This window comes from Podarcis liolepis (assembly GCF_965112155.1).
Source record: "Podarcis liolepis genome assembly, chromosome: 17".
NCBI classification, from domain to species: domain Eukaryota; kingdom Metazoa; phylum Chordata; class Lepidosauria; order Squamata; family Lacertidae; genus Podarcis; species Podarcis liolepis.
In genome coordinates this window covers 41512122-41529587 of record NC_139571.1, presented here as the reverse complement: position 1 = coordinate 41529587, position 17466 = coordinate 41512122, and the positions used below count along the sequence as shown (strand labels likewise).

The 17466-nt window shown below is 43.5% G+C and overlaps 1 protein-coding gene across 1 annotated transcript in view; it reads right to left on the bottom strand.

Annotated features, from left to right (window-relative positions):
• The window catches only part of TBX15 (T-box transcription factor 15), a 98941-nt gene that overhangs the window by 56028 nt on the left and 25447 nt on the right, over window positions 1-17466 (bottom strand). The window contains exon 2 of the mRNA XM_083481816.1: window positions 1654-1867. Coding sequence (XP_083337942.1) covers window positions 1654-1867 — 214 coding nt within the window. The remainder of the gene's footprint in view (window positions 1-1653; window positions 1868-17466) is intronic.

Here is a 17466-nt window from a genome sequence, read left to right as displayed (position 1 = left end):
TGAGATATGATTCCGTAAACATGAGAACAGCGGCTACCAAACATCCATTGTTTGTTTCCAGTGATCTGTGTAATTAGGAACCATGTACGGTCTAAAACAAATGACAGAAGCTAGATTATTACCTGTACTCATGGGGAAAAGGAGAGCCTTGAGACAGGTAAGAATTGGCTTCTAAGATGTGGATTGCTGAAACTTCTCCAAACCCATTGGGCTCATCTGGAGCAGTAGCTCAGTGTCACGTGGACCATAATACAGGCCACAAACATATCTTACACTTGGTTCCTATTATGAAATTCAGGGAATTAAAGGAGAGCAAAGAAAAAAGATAACGGAAATCAAACAGTGGGGGGAAAGAGGCTGAATCTCTTCCCCCCAACTTTCCTTCCTGTTAAGTGACTGAACACTATTACAGCCTGGCCAGTCCTTTCTCTGTCCAAGGTGCTGATTATTTGCAAAAATGAAAATTAATTGGAATTAAAATGGGAACTGGCTGGAATATGCAACGCCAGTTTGAAAGATAACAGACCATTGGGTGCCTCTGAAGGTATCACCACCCAATTGCTTTTAATGGATCTTTTAATATTATTATTTTAACGCTGAAGTTCTACAAGCTTCCAAATGTCGTGAGTTTTTTGGTATTTGCATATATAGATTACCATTGGAAATGCTTTAAAATCAGCACTAAAGGTTTCATGCTGGCCAGTGGTAAGGCACCAGTACTAATAATATATATATTGGACGGAGCAGCTTATTGTTTTGCTCTTGTTCTTATTATGCTTTTTTTGTTTTTATCTTGTGTTTTTAGGCTGTGAGCTGCCCTGAGATCTACAGATGGCAGGAAGTACAAAATTATTATTATTAATATTATTATTTAGTGTTATTCTTTTTAACGATCACACTTTGAATGAAAATACACATACATATACAGGCATACACACCTAAACATGTACCCATATGGCAACAGTTGCTTTGGTATGGCCATAGCTAGGATTAAGAGATGAAATATGAAAGGTTTTGTGTACAATGATGGCTCATATTTCCTACATACAGTCAAACCTCGGTTCTCAAATGGCTCCATTTCGGTTCCCAAACTCTGAAAGCCTGGAAGTAAATGCTCCGGTTTTCAAACGTTTTTCGGAACCCAAATGTGCGATGCAGCTTCTGTTTAGAGCAGGCATAGGCAAACTTGGCCCTCCAGATGTTTTGGGACTACAACTCCCATCATCCTTAGCTAACAGGACCAGTGGTCAGGGATGATGGGAGTTGTGGTCCCAAAACATCTGGAGGGCCGAGTTTGCCTATGCCTGGTTTAGAGTTTCCCTGTTGAATTGAGGCTTCCGCTTTCAGTTTTCGAACGTTTCGGAAGTCAAACAGTCTTCCGGAACGGATTACGTTCGAAAACCGAGGTTCCGCTGTATCTCTGTTGTGAAACATACTGCCAGGCAGGGCTGCCTCCAGAGCAGCATGGATGTAAAGCTAAGGCATGGATATTATGGTATGGGAAAAGTCCCGTTCCAAGCCTCAACCCTTGTCAGTCTTGGGAAATGAGTTTGTGACAAAGCACGGACGATACCGTGACAACCTTTCTATTTCATCAGGTCAATTTCACATTGAAGCTCAGAGTCTTGTGCTGAGGGAATGCCTTCATCTTACCTGCCTGCTTTAGTGATGATCATTTCTGTGCCAATATCATGGAACCTTTTCCAGAGGTCAGCACACTGCAATTCCACCTGGATTTCCTCCATGGATGAGGTAGGAGGTGGTTGAGAGATGGGGCCACTGGATGTGAGGTCAGAGTGCGTGTCAAAAGAGCAGGATGTCCTCTCAGCCAATGCTTCAGTGTCTGAACCCGTACTCTGCTCTGAATCTAGACAAACGAGAGAGCGCACCAGATCAAACTATCAGTTTCTAAAATTCCCCACAGAAGGAAGGCATAAAGAAAAGTCAGCATAAGGATTTTTTAAATAAATAAATAAAATAAAGACGAGTGAAACGGCATCTCTTTTATTATATGCATGCTATTGTTGTGATTTACAATCTGGTTTCTGGTTTTCTATTCCTAACATGACATCTGGAATTTTCGTTAAGTTTTAAAGCAGCTGTATGAAATTGCCCACAATATAAAATATAAATAGCAAGAAATGTATTCAGGATGCACAATAATGGAGCACTCCAACTGGAGATGGGAGGAAAAGAAAGAAAGAAAATTCACTCAACACCAGAGAAATAATGTTCTGGTTACTCATATGTCCTGCCACATATGTTGCTCTTGCAGTTAGGTATTTTTAGACAAGTCACTTGTTTTTCTTCTTTTTAGTATCTTAGAAATAATGGGTGTTGCTTTTGGTTTTGGGTTTTTTTGGGCAGAGCTTTCTTTGCAAATATATGTTATTTGTTCCTCTATTATAATTTCTGGAACAATGATTTTTTTTTTCCTTGAGAAAATAACCACATTGCACTAAAGCTGCAGGAGGAAGGACGGTGAACATATGGGAAGAATTATTGGGAAAGTAATTGGTATTTCAAGGGACACCTAGATTTTTACAGGGGTCTTGGGATATAAAAGTCTGGCTGACAAAGGAGGGGGAAACAGAACAATGGGGCTGAACGAAAGAAATGGCTTGTGCCAAACCATTTTCAAAAACTGCTCTGCAAACACCGAATGTTTGTGGAGGCCATGGCCATGTTGTGAATATTTCCATGGCCTTCTGAGGTTTGGTGAGCTGGAAGGCAGCACAGCGCCTTCTTGGTCATGGCCCCCTGGTTGGTAAATCCCTTTTCCAGAGATGCCCAGCTGCTTCCCTCTATTAAGGCTTCCAAGTGAGCCATAACAGCTAGTTTTATTTTGCCAAGCATTTGGCATAATGTGACTCTCTCTCTCCACAATGTTATTGGATTCCATTATAGTGCTATTTGCTACTTCTTGATGTGATCTTTTCCACATTTGTCTTGCAGTTTCCTTTTTTATTATTGTAAGTTGCCTTGTGAACTGAAAGGTGGAGCACATTGTTTTATACTTGTAAACTGTGCTGAAAGTATTATTGGATGGTATACAAGTATAATAAATAAAATAGGATATGCTCTAAGCAATATCACTGGCCACTCCCTAGGATTTTCATTTTGATAAAACGTTAAGCCTCCAGTCCTTTTACTTATAAATAAAAACAGGCAAGCAGTATTCAGTTTTCTTTCCTTTTATTGGTTGTTTGCACAGATAGGAAGTGAAAACTCCAGCAATGTATTGCTAGTGCAAGGAAATGATTTTGCACCAGCCTAGAGAATTTGTACACATTAAACAATAATCTGATTTATCAAGGACACCAATATGAAATGACACATCCCATATTGCATGCTTAATATGTTTCATTAACTTAACTATTGATCGTGTTGAAAAACATGAGAACAAACCATCTAACAAGCATTATCCGTGTCACTATAGCAAGAATACAAATATACAAGCAACCAAAATGCATGACTCTCATACAGAATATATTGGAGTCACAAGTGCAGGAAATGTAAGCAGTTCATACCAATTGAAAGATGTCCCAGGGATTAGAGAATATTACTTGGCTTTTATATAGAGTGTTCAAAACACTTCACAAAGAATGCAAAAAATGAGAAGCTAGTTTTCAAAATAATAATAATATAATAATAATTTATTATTTGTACCCCGCCCATCTGGCTGGGTTTCCCCAGCCACTCTGGGCGGCTTCCACAAAGGCCAAAAATAAACTAAGATGTCACACACTAAAAACTTCCCCAAAAGTGAAATTGACATGTTTAATCAGAGAAAAGTCATTTTCTTTAACATTTGTTAAAGACTGGAAAGCTCACATAGACTTTTTGCATGAAAAAGAAAAAGAAATGATGATATATGGATTTGAGGTTTGAAGATAATGTTTGTTTATAGAAAGTGAATATTGTTTTTATATAGTGGACAAATGAAGAATAGGAAGTTCTTTATTTTCCCAATCTTATTTTTCTATGTTTCTCTTTTAACCTCTTTTCTACTCTTCATTCTTTCTTCCTCTTTCTCTATTTTTTCTCTCCCTCCCTCCCTTTTTGTGTATTTATTGTATCTAGATAATAGCCTTGGTTTGGTTTTTTAAAAGGGGAAAGATATTAAGTTTTGTATTTTTCTCTATAAATCTTAATTTAAAAAATTATTATTATTTAAAAAGGAATATGTCCCAAGGATTAGAGTGGGCCTTACTTCCAAAGAATAGTACTTGTCTTTTATATAGAGCAGGGATGTCCAACCAGTAGATCGCGATCTACCGGTAGATCCTTATCATGTACAAAAAGTTATGGGGGGAAAGCTAAAAAAAACCCCTCTGTGCAATCCTCCTCCCAGAAAGCTCAACAATGCAATCCACCCCCCCCCCCGCACGCTCCTCCCCCCTCCAAAGACAATGGGTAGATCACTGCCAGTTTTTTTATACTGGGAGTAGATCACAGTCTCTTGGGAGTTGGTCATGCCTGACATAGAGCATTCAAAACATTTCACAAATAATGCAAAAAGGTAGAAGCTAGTTCTCAAAAGTGACACCCATTAATGTTTATTGTACCTCAACACATTTCGGAACTAAAGTTTCTTCCTGAGGAGCAAGCCTAGACTTCTTTCTTTTTTAAAATATATTTTTATTAATTTTTACATAAAATTCCCCCCCCAAAAAAATACAACATATTTTCTCATCTTATTCAGTGTTTTGGACTTCCATCAATCACATCTGAAGATTTTTCAACCTTTATCACTTAATCTGCATTTCATTAATTTCACTATTACTTTTAATAGTCCTTCACTAATAGTTCTCTTCGTACTTTTCTCTGCAATATTTCACATAGTCCTCCTTACAAAACTTCTTGCAGTCCTACTAGCGTAATCTGTTGATTACAATTGCTTTTCAGATAGTTCACATATTTACTCCAGTCCTCTGAGAATCTCTGATCCTGCAGGTTTCGAATCCTTCCTGTCATCTTGTCTAATTCTGCACAGTCCATAAGCCTAGACTTTCTGAAGCAGATCACACAAACTCTGCTTGCTGCCCATCTGGCTCCAAAAGGAGCCTGGTTCAGAAGCTCAAAGTCTGCATTTGAAGAAAGAAACCTACAATAAACCTCCATCGCTGGCACTTTGGAGATCTGGTTGCTCTCTTTTTGCATTCCGTTGGGTTTCTGTGCCACCCATCTGACTTGTTTGGATTGTCAAAACACTTCAGATAGCTTATAAGGCCATAACCTTTGCAATAGCTTGGGCTGGTAGGTCAGGATTATTGTGAATGGAGAGTAAGACGGAGAGGTTATAGCCTGCCTAATGCCAGCCTTACAAGTTCATGGGAGAATGAATGGAGTTTCCGCTGGGGATTCCCTCATTTGTAGCTTAATCTCTTAGGCACTGTGCCAGCGCAGCTATAATGTGCTCAAGACTGCCATGATTCAGCCACATCTAATTCATCAAATACTTTTCATTTGTAACAGCAGCTTTCCGTAGTAAACCTATGATCAGAGAAGACTGAACGAGAGACAGGCAGACATGGGTGTGACTGAAATATACTACACAGTTGTTTGCTTAAAAACTGCTATCAAAAGCTGTTTTCAAGTCATGGGGTTCGAGAAGGCAAAATGATTTTTTTTGTCATTTGACAGAAAATGTTCTGCTGATGAAACATCACCTAATTATTCTGGATTTTTAAGCAACCTCTCTGCCTAAGAAAGAATGGACTCCAATATTGTTTCTCATGAGAAAAGGAATTCAACAAATGATTTCTGTCAGTTGGGTCAAAGACATAGATTTCCCTCTATATAGGCTGTTCTAATGTGTACATTATGCATTCTAACACTTTTAGGCTCCTATAGATGCATGAACCCGTGCAGTATTAGGGCAAAGCCCACGGCACTTCATGTGTTAAATTTACACTGAATTCCCAATGCAAACTTGCATCCAAAATAAGGGCACAATCCCTCCACACAGAATTAAATTCACACAGATGTCAATCCCCATAGGAAGTCAACTGAGCCTTTCCCACCCTCCCACTTTGCCAGCCCTCAGCTGGGCACATATGTTGAGCACACTGCAATATGCCTCACAACAGGTGTCCAGTGGCACAGAGCATGTTTCTCCCTTGCCAAAAGTCCCTCTTGGGGGAAGGGTGGTTTCAAAGTCTTCAGTGGAACTGAAGGCATCTCTTCGGAGAGGCTTCGCAGCGTGCCATTTACAGCTGCCAAAAACCAGTTCAATCAATAAGTGAAAGCTCAAAAAAAAAGCAAGAACCCTACAGATGAACTGAAAGTTGGCTCCTGCACTTTGGTATCTGTCCTATCAACCAACCCCTGGCTCTACCAATAGGTCAGCCTTCCACCAACCTGGTTTCTTCCAGATCTTTTGAACTACAGTTCCCATCAGCCTCAGCCAGCACAGTCATATTGGTTGGGGCTGGTGGAAGCTGTGGTTCAAAGCATTTGGAAGAGGCTGATCGCTTCTCCTGCTTCCACCTCCATCATCTGCCAAAGACAAGGATGGAGATAAGATTAATTCTGTGGCCTGGCATTTGGCAAATTAATGTTTCCATAAAGGAAATGAGGGAACTTCCCTCAACTTGTCATTATTTTCCACTCTTATGATGGTTTGACAGATGCCAACAATTTCAGCAGCAATTATAAAGGTTCCATAATGGTAAGGAGGAAAGCCTACTGAAAGCATTACAACTGCACACAACTTTAATTTCCCATTATCCCTTCCTGTGCTCTCCTGCATCTCATCTTTGCCTAGATAGTCAGCCTTCGGGCAAGGGCTTTTTATTAATTGATTTTAGGATTTATCTTTTGCTTTTCAGCTCAAATGAGCATTCAAAGTGGATAATAATATGGCCAACAAGGAGAAAAACCAAACCCCATTAAAACAGCCCAAAGCAAAAGGCAAAAGGAATCAGCAGCATTATCTTAACAGCAGGAAGAATGATGCAAAGCCAGCAGAACTCTCAAAATTATGAAGGCTAAAAGCCTGGCTCAAAAGAAAAAATCTTAGTAAATGATTCAAGAATCTGAAGATCTAGAAGATATTGAGTGGGAATGAATCCTATCAATGCAGGACCAAAACAGAAAATGGCTCTATGGTTGAGGGCGATCTGGCTTCTGCAAGAGGAGTCATCCAAGGGAGGGAGCGGCTGCATGTCTCTCCACCAGCCAGTCTTTTCCACTCAGGTACTTAAAGCAAGTCCCTCAGTGATGCGCCAGGATTGAGTAATACAGAAGAGCACAGGAGCCTCTCGTTTTCCAAGTCTGCCAGATGTCAAGGAGCTGTCAAGTGAGCCCAGGTCAAGCACAGGGCAGGGAAGCATGGGAGACATGGAACACAATTAGCTTTTTATTAAAAGAAAATAACAACATAGTAGATCCTCTTTTGATTCCTCCCAAGCGGACAAAGGCTGCATCGAGGGGGCAAGCTCTGGGCCTGTATGGCCCATTGCTCAGCAACGTTCAGGACACTTCTTGAGTAGAGCGTCAGAGGGAAAGGAGAGCCAGCAGGACTGGGATAGTCCTGCTGCTGTTTAGCAGGGTCAACCTCTGACTCCTCTCTGTCTGAGTCTTCACTCATACTGTGACTCTCAGCCTCTAACCCTGTACTGGAAGACCACCTCCTCTTGACCCTGCTTGACTGCTCAAACCCCCTGCTGCTAGCGCCTCCCAGCTCGCCCCTTCCCCAGATTGCTCCTCCATGTCCCACCACCATGATCCAGTCTCTAAGACTTCACGCAGCTCTCCCATGGCTTGCGGATAGCTTCCTGAAGCCTGCATTCGCCCCATAGGACTCACACACATTTCCCCTTCATTTTTGGAGGGGGAAAAGTGCGTCCTATAGGGCGAAAAATACGGTAATTTAAAGGGGGTGGGTTGCTCTGAAAGTGTTGCATCTGTAGCCTGAAGCCACAACTCACATGCTGACAAAACAATTGTGACAAGGCTTGTTCACCTCAGCTACCAGTGCCTTCCCACCACACACACATGCCAAAAGCACAAAGGGATGATCTCCCCACTCAAGAGCACAACTTGTTCTATTTGCAAAGACATTAGCCCCTACAGTTGCATTTCACATCACGGGGACATCGCCATCTTACAAATCTAGCTGTTTCTCTCCTGTCACACACAACAATGTATTAACAATGCCCTTGATTGACCTTCTGCAAAATACTGCAATGCCTTGAAAGAGTTTCAAATTGCAGTCACAACAAGCTCCCTTTCAACTGTTCGACACAATGTTGTGTTTGTAAAGATATGTATTAAAAAATTGCCACTAGGGGAGTATCGAGATTCTGGACAACTGTTCTGAGCAACTACTGTTGGGAAGTTTTCTAACACTGAATCTGCTTGCATTAACACTTCTGTAGCACTCTGGATTCCCACCCACACCCAAAGTTAAAAGTTCATCCTCAATATGATTCTTCCGAGCCATCTTTTCTACAAGCTTGCCAGGAGATCAACGCAGTCCAGGAAAAGGCTTGCTGCAAGAGGCACAGGCGTGAGCCAGCTGAAAGACACATCTGCTCTGTTCTCTTACAAAGCTTCCTTTCCCCAACCATGAAATCTCAATGGAACTGAACAGACCTCGCAGGACAGGCTTTGCAGCACGCTGTGAGCAATTTACAGCTGCCAAATCCGTATCAATCAAATCCCAGGGGAGATTCTTCCTTCTTCAAACCGAGCAAGTTAAAAGGGGGGGTGGGGTGAAGGAAACTGCCATCAAACTCAAACACACACACACACCCCAAGTAAATTTCTACAGCTGGAACAACTTCATATGCTACCCTTAAAAATTCCAAGCTATCAAACACATAGTGGGCAAAATTTCAACACAAACGACTGGAAATCCCTTAAGGTATCTCTCAGTTTGCCATCGACTGCACTGTTTTGATTTGTATAGCTGCCATGACTGCAAGCTCTAGCACTGCAGAATGGCAGCCAGAGGTGAGTGTGGGAATTAAACCGGCCACAACTTTATCGGATACTTAATACAGCTATGAATGCAAAAGCTGGGACCAAGGGGGAACCAAGTGGTTTCTCTCTGCTTGGAATTATCAAAGGAAACGACTCAGCTATCCAACAGCAAAGGTCCATTGGGTGCCATGGCTCAAGCCTGAGCCATCTTACTATGATGGAGACTTCTTATGCCTTATTAAAGGTAAAGGTAAAGGATCCCTGGATGGTTAAGTCCATGGAAGACACAAGATCTACCCACTTTGGAAGAATGGCAGATGAAGGTGATGGACTACATGGAATTGGCAGAAATGACTGGCAGAATCCGGGACCAGGAAGAAGAGTCGGTGGAAGAAGATTGGAAGAAATTTAAAGATTATTTACAGAAATATTGTAAAATTAATGAAGGTTAGAATGATGTTGGATAGAAATTAAGTGGTTTCTAGCTGTAATGCTTTAAGAGAATATGAAAAAAGGCTTATAAATGGGTAAAAGCTTAATGGTAAGGATTTGCTGAACTAATAAATCTAAGTGGAATACAAAAAAGGGAGGTATGAGGAGGTCCGGGGAAATAAGCTTAAGGAAAATAAGCAACTGAAAATTAATGTGTTTTTAACTGTTTTTATTTTGTATTTTTTTTCTTTTTTCCATTTTTACTGTAATATGTTAAAAAATCTCAATAAATATCTTATTAAAAAAAAAAAAGGATGGTTAAGTCCAGTCAAAGGTGGCTATGGGGTGCGGCACTCATCTCTGCTTTCAGGCAGAGGGAGCTGCCGTTTGTCCACAGACAGATTTCTGGGTCATGTGGCCAGCATGACTAAACCACATCTGGCACAACAGAACACTGTGACGGAAGCCAGAGCACATGGAAATGCCGTTTACCTTCCCACCACAGCGGTACCTATTTATCTACTTGCACTGGCGTGCTTTCGAACTGCTAGGTTGGCAGGAGCTGGGACAGAGCAACAGGAGCTCACTCTGTTGGGATTCGAACCACTGACCTTCTGATCAGCAAGCCCAAGAGGCTCAGTGGTTTAGACCACAGCGCCACCCCTGTCCCTTTTACCCTTTCACCTTTCACCATGCCTTACTACAGCCTTCCCAACCTGGTACCCTCCAGCATGGATGTGCTGGCTGGGGCTGAGAGTTGCCATTCCAAACATCTGGAGGGCATACGTATACAAGAAGAGTCTGCTAGAACAGGCCAGCAGCCCATCCAGTCCAGCCTTCTTCTCTTACAATGGCCAATGCCCATGGGATGCTTGCAAGCAGGACCTGAGTGCAACTGAACTTTTTCTACTTGTGATTCTCAACAACTGGTGGTCAGGAACATGCTACCTCCTAAGGTGGAGGCAGCACCTATCCATTGTGGGTAGAAGCCATTGGCAGCCTTGTTGTTTAGTCGTTTAGTCATGTCCGACTCTTCGTGACCCCCTGGACCAGAGCACGCCAGGCACTTCTGTCTTCCACTGCCTCCCACAGTTTGGTCAAACTCATGTTCGTAGCTTCAAGAACACTGCCCAACCATCTCGTCTTCTGTCTCCCCCTTCTCCTTGCGCCCTCCATCTTTCCCAACATCAGGGGCTTTTCCAGGGAGTCTTCTCTTCTCATGAGGTGGCCAAAGTCTTGGAGCCTCAGCTTCAGGATCTGTCCTTCCAGTGAGCGCTCAGGGCTGATTTCCTTCAGAATGGATAGGTTTGATCTTCTTGCAGCCCATGGGACTCTCAAGAGTCTCCTCCAACACCAGAATTCAAAAGCATCCATTCTTTGGCGATCAGCCTTCTTTATGGTCCAGCTCTCACTTCCATACATCACTACTGGGAAAACCATGGCTTTAACTATACAGACCTTTGTTGGCAGCCTTCTCCGCCATGAATTTGTCTAATCCTCTTTTAAAGCCATCTGAGTTGGTGTCCACCAGTGCCCCCTGGTGGAATCACACAATCCGTCAATGCCCAAAGTGGAGGCTATTTTTAAAAGCCTAGAACTTCATATCTGCGGTTTTGGAAGATGAAGACTATGGCTTATAGGTGATCTGTATACATATACAGTAGCTGCTTGCTTTTCAGAAGGTTCCTCAACTCCTGAACATCAGGAACAATGGTGACTTGGGCAGTGAGAAGTATATTATTTATATTATTTCACACAAAGGCGTTGGGTGGCAATTTATTTAAGTTATTCTGAGTGGCAACTTGTTTAAAGTATAGCTATTGGGACCACTGCAAAACATTTCTCTCAATTAAGGGGCTTTTGAGTTGGTGAAAAATCTGCGGCACAAGCCTATTTTTGCTTACATGAAAGTATATATGGCCTGCTAGACGGAGTGGGTCTTTTACCAAGGTAAGTTTATGCAAGGTGGCAGCCTTAAAGAAGCAAAGCAGGCTTCTAGATGGCCCTTCATCTACAGAGATACCCCTGCAGCAGTGGCGTAGCGTGGGTTGTCAGCAGCCGGGGCAAGGCAAGTAATTTGCGCCCCCTAACCCGTGGATTTGCGCCCCCTAACCCGTGGATTTGTGCCCCCTAACCTGTAGATTTGCGCCCCCTAACCCTAACCCCCAGATGTTGTGCCCGGTGCAGCCGGCCCCCCCTGCACCCCCCACGCTACGCCACTGCCCTGCAGCATGCAAAGGTGGAGAAAAATGAAACAAAGAAATCCAATATAAGACCACTGGGGCGGGGGGGAGCACCACCCATGAAAACTACAGAGGCCATTACAAAGCACAAAAGCAGAACAGACTAGAGCATATTAGATTAGATTAGATATTAGATGAGATGAGATTAGATTAGATTAGAACACAGTCTGATCAATTTTGGATTTTAAAATGCCTGGGGAAATAAATGTGTGTTGTCCTGCTGCTTACATGATTGTTGTGTTGGCTCCACACCCACGTGCCCCTAATGGAAAGGTCTCCTACAGAGGTAGTGCCACTCCAGAGAAGACTCTGTCCCACATTGTCACCTAATGAAGTTTACCCAACTAGAAGCCTCCTCTGAAGAACTTAAGACACAGGCAAGCCAGACTAAGAAGAAGCACTCCTACCAGGGGTGCCAACTTGAATAAAATATTGGGGGGGCCAGGTAAGTGGCAGCCTGCATAATCGATTACAAGACATTCCACATGCACACCATTTGAATGGCAATGCCCATCAACTTTGAGTGGGGCAGCCCCCTAAAATATTTTATTGGGGGGCTAAAGGAACCTTGGGCCCTAGGAGTTGGCTCCTGTGACTCCTACAGGTATTGGCGGTCCCCAAACTGTTCAAAGTGTCGGTGGAATCAATAAAATTGTGTTATAAGAATTTTAAGGTCTCAGATATAAAATACATGTTCATAAATTTACAAGGCAAACACATATACACTGTAAGTATATAAACCACATGTCTGAAATAGTACAGGAGAAATATATTCCTCTTCAGTGAGAAAGGAAATGGCAAAGACTCCCCATTGTCTCTCTACTCACAAATCCTGTCTTAAGGGCATATTTGTGCATGAATAGGGTGAGTCCGTGACCCCAATTCAGGAATTAAAAGTATTAACCATCACAAAAGAATGGCCAGGCTGCCCAGGTAAAGGCAATCAGTGACCATCATTAGGTATCCTGGCAGACAGGATTTCTGCTGTAGACTGCCTCCTTCTGTGATGTATGCATGATTTTTTGGGGGGGGAGTTACAAGGGGGGCAACTTCAAAAGTCTATATAAGAGCTTGCACACCACTGTTCTGGGTTCTCTGCGTGTGGTGAGTGAGGACCCTGTTGCAACAGTTTAATAAAGATCAGGCTTACTAGCCGCTTTGCTTCTCAATATTCTCTGGTTGGCCTCTGTTATTTTCTCTTACCGATAGGGGTTCCGCTTAAGGACTCTATACAGGTTCTTGGGTACCCCATAAGGGAAAAGGAGTAGTTTTTTTCTTACAACAATTGCAAAACAAATAATGTTATTAATGGGGGAGGGAGCGGTGTTTCAATTTTCATTCAGTTTTCTATAGGCAGGAGATTTTTGACTTTGCACCCAGCTGTGGGTTTGCTGCTTTGTCAGTTTGCTTTATCTTTCCGAGAGAAGTGGGTCCTGCTCTTGCCCGTGTTGCCCTCTCTTCCTCCTCCTCCTCCTCCTCTTCCTCCTCCGGCAGGCGCAGATGGAAAGACCAGAGGAGACGCAGCAGGGCACTTGGCTTCACGGCATCTTGCGGTGTTTATAGGCTTGACGTGACTTTTCCAGCAAAAGTTGACGTGGGCACACACACCACATTCCCCCCACACACACACATCCACTCGCCCACCTCCCTTTTCCCTTTCATCCAAACCGTACACCAGAAGTTTCTGCTTTCAATATCCTTGTGCATTTTTTTTGAATGGGCTCACGGGGGTGGAAAAAATCAATACACAGGCAAGTAACGCCAACCCTATAGGAGATGCGGAGTTTCCCTATTAAATTACCAGCTTCAGACTGGCGATCAGAAGTGATTTCCTCTTTGGAGGAGTTCCTGCCACTTTCGAACACATTTCTTCCCACCAAGACTCCGGCTCTGAACCTCAAAGGGCTTCTCCCAAAGTATCCCCTATTCCTGCCACTTGGGAATGTGGAGTTCTTGGAGGATGTGACTCTTAGCAGCAAGCAGCAAGCTTCCTGCCTGTGCAACAGATCTCTGCCTCATGCTTCTCTCGCTCCCTTCCTCCCTCCTTCCCTCCCTCCTTCCCTCCCTCTCTTGCCCTGACAGGAAAAAGAGATGGTGGAAGTCCTACAGCAGTGCTCAAAAACACCTTCCTTTGCTCTTTTACCCAGAGAGCCATGTGGGGCATGTGCAGAGCAAGGTGACCACCCAAAGCCTTTGCAGTGGAAACCAAGATCCTTTATCTGATCAACAGCACCTGGCCAGGCCCAGTTTTTAGGCTTTGATGTTTACCCAAGAGTTAAATAATCCCATGAGCGCATTGTGAGGACTTGTTTTTATTATTTTACCAGGGAAGAAAGCATCTAGCAGGGACCACTTATTTTCCCCTGCCCAAGCCCCATTGGTAGGAACAGCAGCTGCGTAAGGATACGGAAGCAGAGCCACACAATTTAGATGCCACTGCTGCCCCCCAAAAAAAGAAAAGAAAAGAAAGCTGAACAGTGATTGTTAATAGGCTTGTGCAAAACTGAAAGAACAGCTATGGTGTCCCTAAATCTCAAAGGCCCTAATTCAAGGAGGAAAAGAATATCAGTGTCTGCTAGGCATGATGGCTATATTGGCTGCATACTGTCGGCGAGATGGGAGTGGCAGCTGGGCCCAGCAGTGAGGTCTGTTTTTTGGGGGGATACCCCATGGATCCAAAGAGCCCCATGGACTTCAATAATATGGTGTCCTGAGCAAGGACAAAATTGCCCCCCCTACAAAAAAACCCCCCTATTATTTTCACAATAATTCCTTGTGTTACAGTTGCTTTTTTATGAATCTTCTCAAAATTATTATTATTATTATTATTATTATTATTATTATTATTATTATTTTATTATTATTATTATTATTATGGGGCCCCTCCACTCAGCACTGTAGAGAGATCCATAGATCCAGACAGAACAGGCACACCTACTATTCATTTAGCAGTGGGGGGTGGGTGGGTCCCCAAGACCTTCCTAAATCTTTGGGGGGGAGGCAAACATTTGTACCTTCCTCTCTAACTCTCAGGGTTAAAGGATTTCCACAACGGTCTGAAACTAACGTCGCAAACATCTCATGAAAACGATGAAACAGCAGAGCAATTTGTGACAACGCCGATGTTAAACCCACTTAAAATCTCTACCAATAAAATAAACGGTATCGAAATACCTGAGCAAATCAAAAGGCTTGACGTGGCACCGAAAAGACAACAGTCTCCTGGGACACATAGGGAAGTCCAGCGTGAACTATCCGTGGAGGCCAGCCCATTTAGGGCAAGTGGGGCACTGTCCCAACAACCTCCAAACCCACCTGCCTCCTTTCTGACAACCAGTCCATCAAGCTGCCCTGGCAATCTGCCTCCTCCTCTTCAGTCTCAGTTTTGCCCTTGCAAAACTCAGCAAGGAGGAGGATGGGGCAAAAACAGAATTAGCTGGATCCGCCAGTCCTTTGCATTGGCTCCTCCTACGGTTGAGCTCCTCGGCTTCCACCCAACCAGTTATTTATTTATGAGATATATTGCCTCCCCTTCGCCCAAAGGTTTGTTGTTGTTGTTTAGTCGTTTAGTCGTGTCCGACTCTTGGTGACTCCATGGACCAGAGCACGCCAGGCCCTCCTGTCTTCCACTGCCTCCCGCAGTTTGGTCAAACTCATGTTGGTAGCTTCGAGAACACTATCCAACCATCTCGTCCCCTGTCGTCCCCTTCTCCTTGTGCCCTCCATATTTTTCTTTACAGCATTGGACTTTCCTTTCGCTTCCAGGCATATCCGCAACTGAGCGTCCTTTCGGCTTTGGCCCGACTGCTCCATCAGCTCTGAATCTACTTGTACTTGTCCTCCGCTCTTCCTCAGTAGCATGTTGGATGCCTTCTGACCTGAGGGGCTCATCTTCCAGAGTCATAACTTTTATGTGGCTGTTGTCTTTGTCCATGGAGTTTTCTTGGCAGGGATACTGGAGTGGCTTGCTGGTTCCTGTTCCAGGTGGATCACGTTTGGTCAAAACTCTCCACTATGACCTGTCCATCTTGGGTGGCCCTGCACAGCATAGCTCATAGCTTCTCTGAGTTATTCAAGCCCCTTTGCCACAGCAAGGCAGTGATCCATGAAGGGGTCGCCCAAAGGTAGGGTTGCCATATTTCAAGAAGTGGCCGTTCCTTTTTTTCTTTTTGCTAGGGTTGTTGAGCTTCTTTTGCAACAAAGAAACAAAGTTTTTGAGCTATTTATTAGGAAATTCACCATATCCAGATGCCCGTGTTTCCCTGGACAGTTTTGCCAATTTTCGGAAATTACACATGGACGCTATTTCTGACGGGCGGATCACATATATGTGCAAAAAATTCCAGACGTATGGCAGCCCTACCCAAAGGCCCCAGGGCAGTATAACTAGGACAATGAAACCACAATGAAATCACTAGACAAATTACCCCTTAGAGATAGCTCAGTTGGTAGAGCATGAGACTCTTAATCACGGAGTTGTGGGTTCAAGTCCCACATTGGACGAAAGTTTCCTGCTTTGCAGGTACTTGGATTAGATTATCCTTGTGGTCCCTTCCAACTCAACAATTCTATGATTCTATGATCACCAGCATTGAAAAATATATATAGTAGCCATGTGCAATCTGAAAAGCATTTGTCAAGAGGCTTGTGGATCTTGGTTTGGAGAAGAAAAAGCCGAGGTAGAGAGGGAGTTCATTTACCGTATGTTTTGCTCTATAAGACTCACTTTTTCCCTCCTAAAAAGTAAGGGGGGATGTGTGTGTGTCTTATGAAGTGAATGCAGGCTGCGCAGCTATCCCTCTTGCTGTTCTGGCTTCTGAGATTCAGAATATTTTTTTTCTTGTTTTCCTCCTCCAAAAACTAGGTGCGTCTTATGGTCTGGTGCATCTTATAGAGTGAAAAATACGGTACTTCATGTATTAATGCAAGCCTCCCTAATTTGTGCTTCAAACATAAAATAGTTCATCACTTACACAAAGGAGTCATTTTTCCTTGGAGGTACAGGCCAAATTAAGAAATTACCATATACATTTACCAGTAACACAGGGCGGTGACATTAAATTTCAGGTGCTTTCAGCCTGACTGGGCGAACAGGTGCAAAGTCTGTTGTCTGAAATCTGCCGGGCAGTATATTCTCATAACAATTCCAACTGCAGCCTCCAGAAACTGGTTTTGGCTCAGGTTTAAAAAAAGGAGCAGCAGCAGGGGTTAGCCATAACATGCAATAAAAAGTGGGTAAACATAGATGACACTTCAAAGTACTGAGCTGGGAGGCTGCTCAGCAGGAAGAGGAAAGGAAAAAGTCTATAAATATCAGTTGCACTGGACGCTCGAAAGAGGAAATTGTGATTCTGCTCCAGCCAATAGAAAATACACACACCCTGGGGTCACTTGGATAAGTGAGAATCACATGCGGAATGGACAAAAGGGAAACAGGAGAATTTTGAATCCTTGTCCTAAAAATCCCAGGAGGTTTAATAAAGCCTAATCTGACTGCCTCATTTGAGGAGCACAAGATGAATTTCCTGTCCTAGAAGGGCAAGACGTATTTCCAATGGCCTGGCCTCTCAGTGGCTGGGAGAGAGCCTCCATTTTCCAGCTTGTTATATTTTAAAGGTAAAGGGACCCCTGACCATTAGGTCCAGCCGTGGCCGACTCTGGGGTTGCGGCGCTCATCTCACTTTACTGGCCGAGGGAGCCAGCATACAGCTTCCGGGTCATGTGGCCAGCATGGCTAAGCCACTTCTGGCAAACCAGAGCAGCACACGGAAAGGCCGTTTGCCTTCCCCCCAGAGTGGTACCTATTTATCTACTTGCACTTTGACGTGCTTTCGAACTGCTAGGTGGGCAGGAGCAGGGA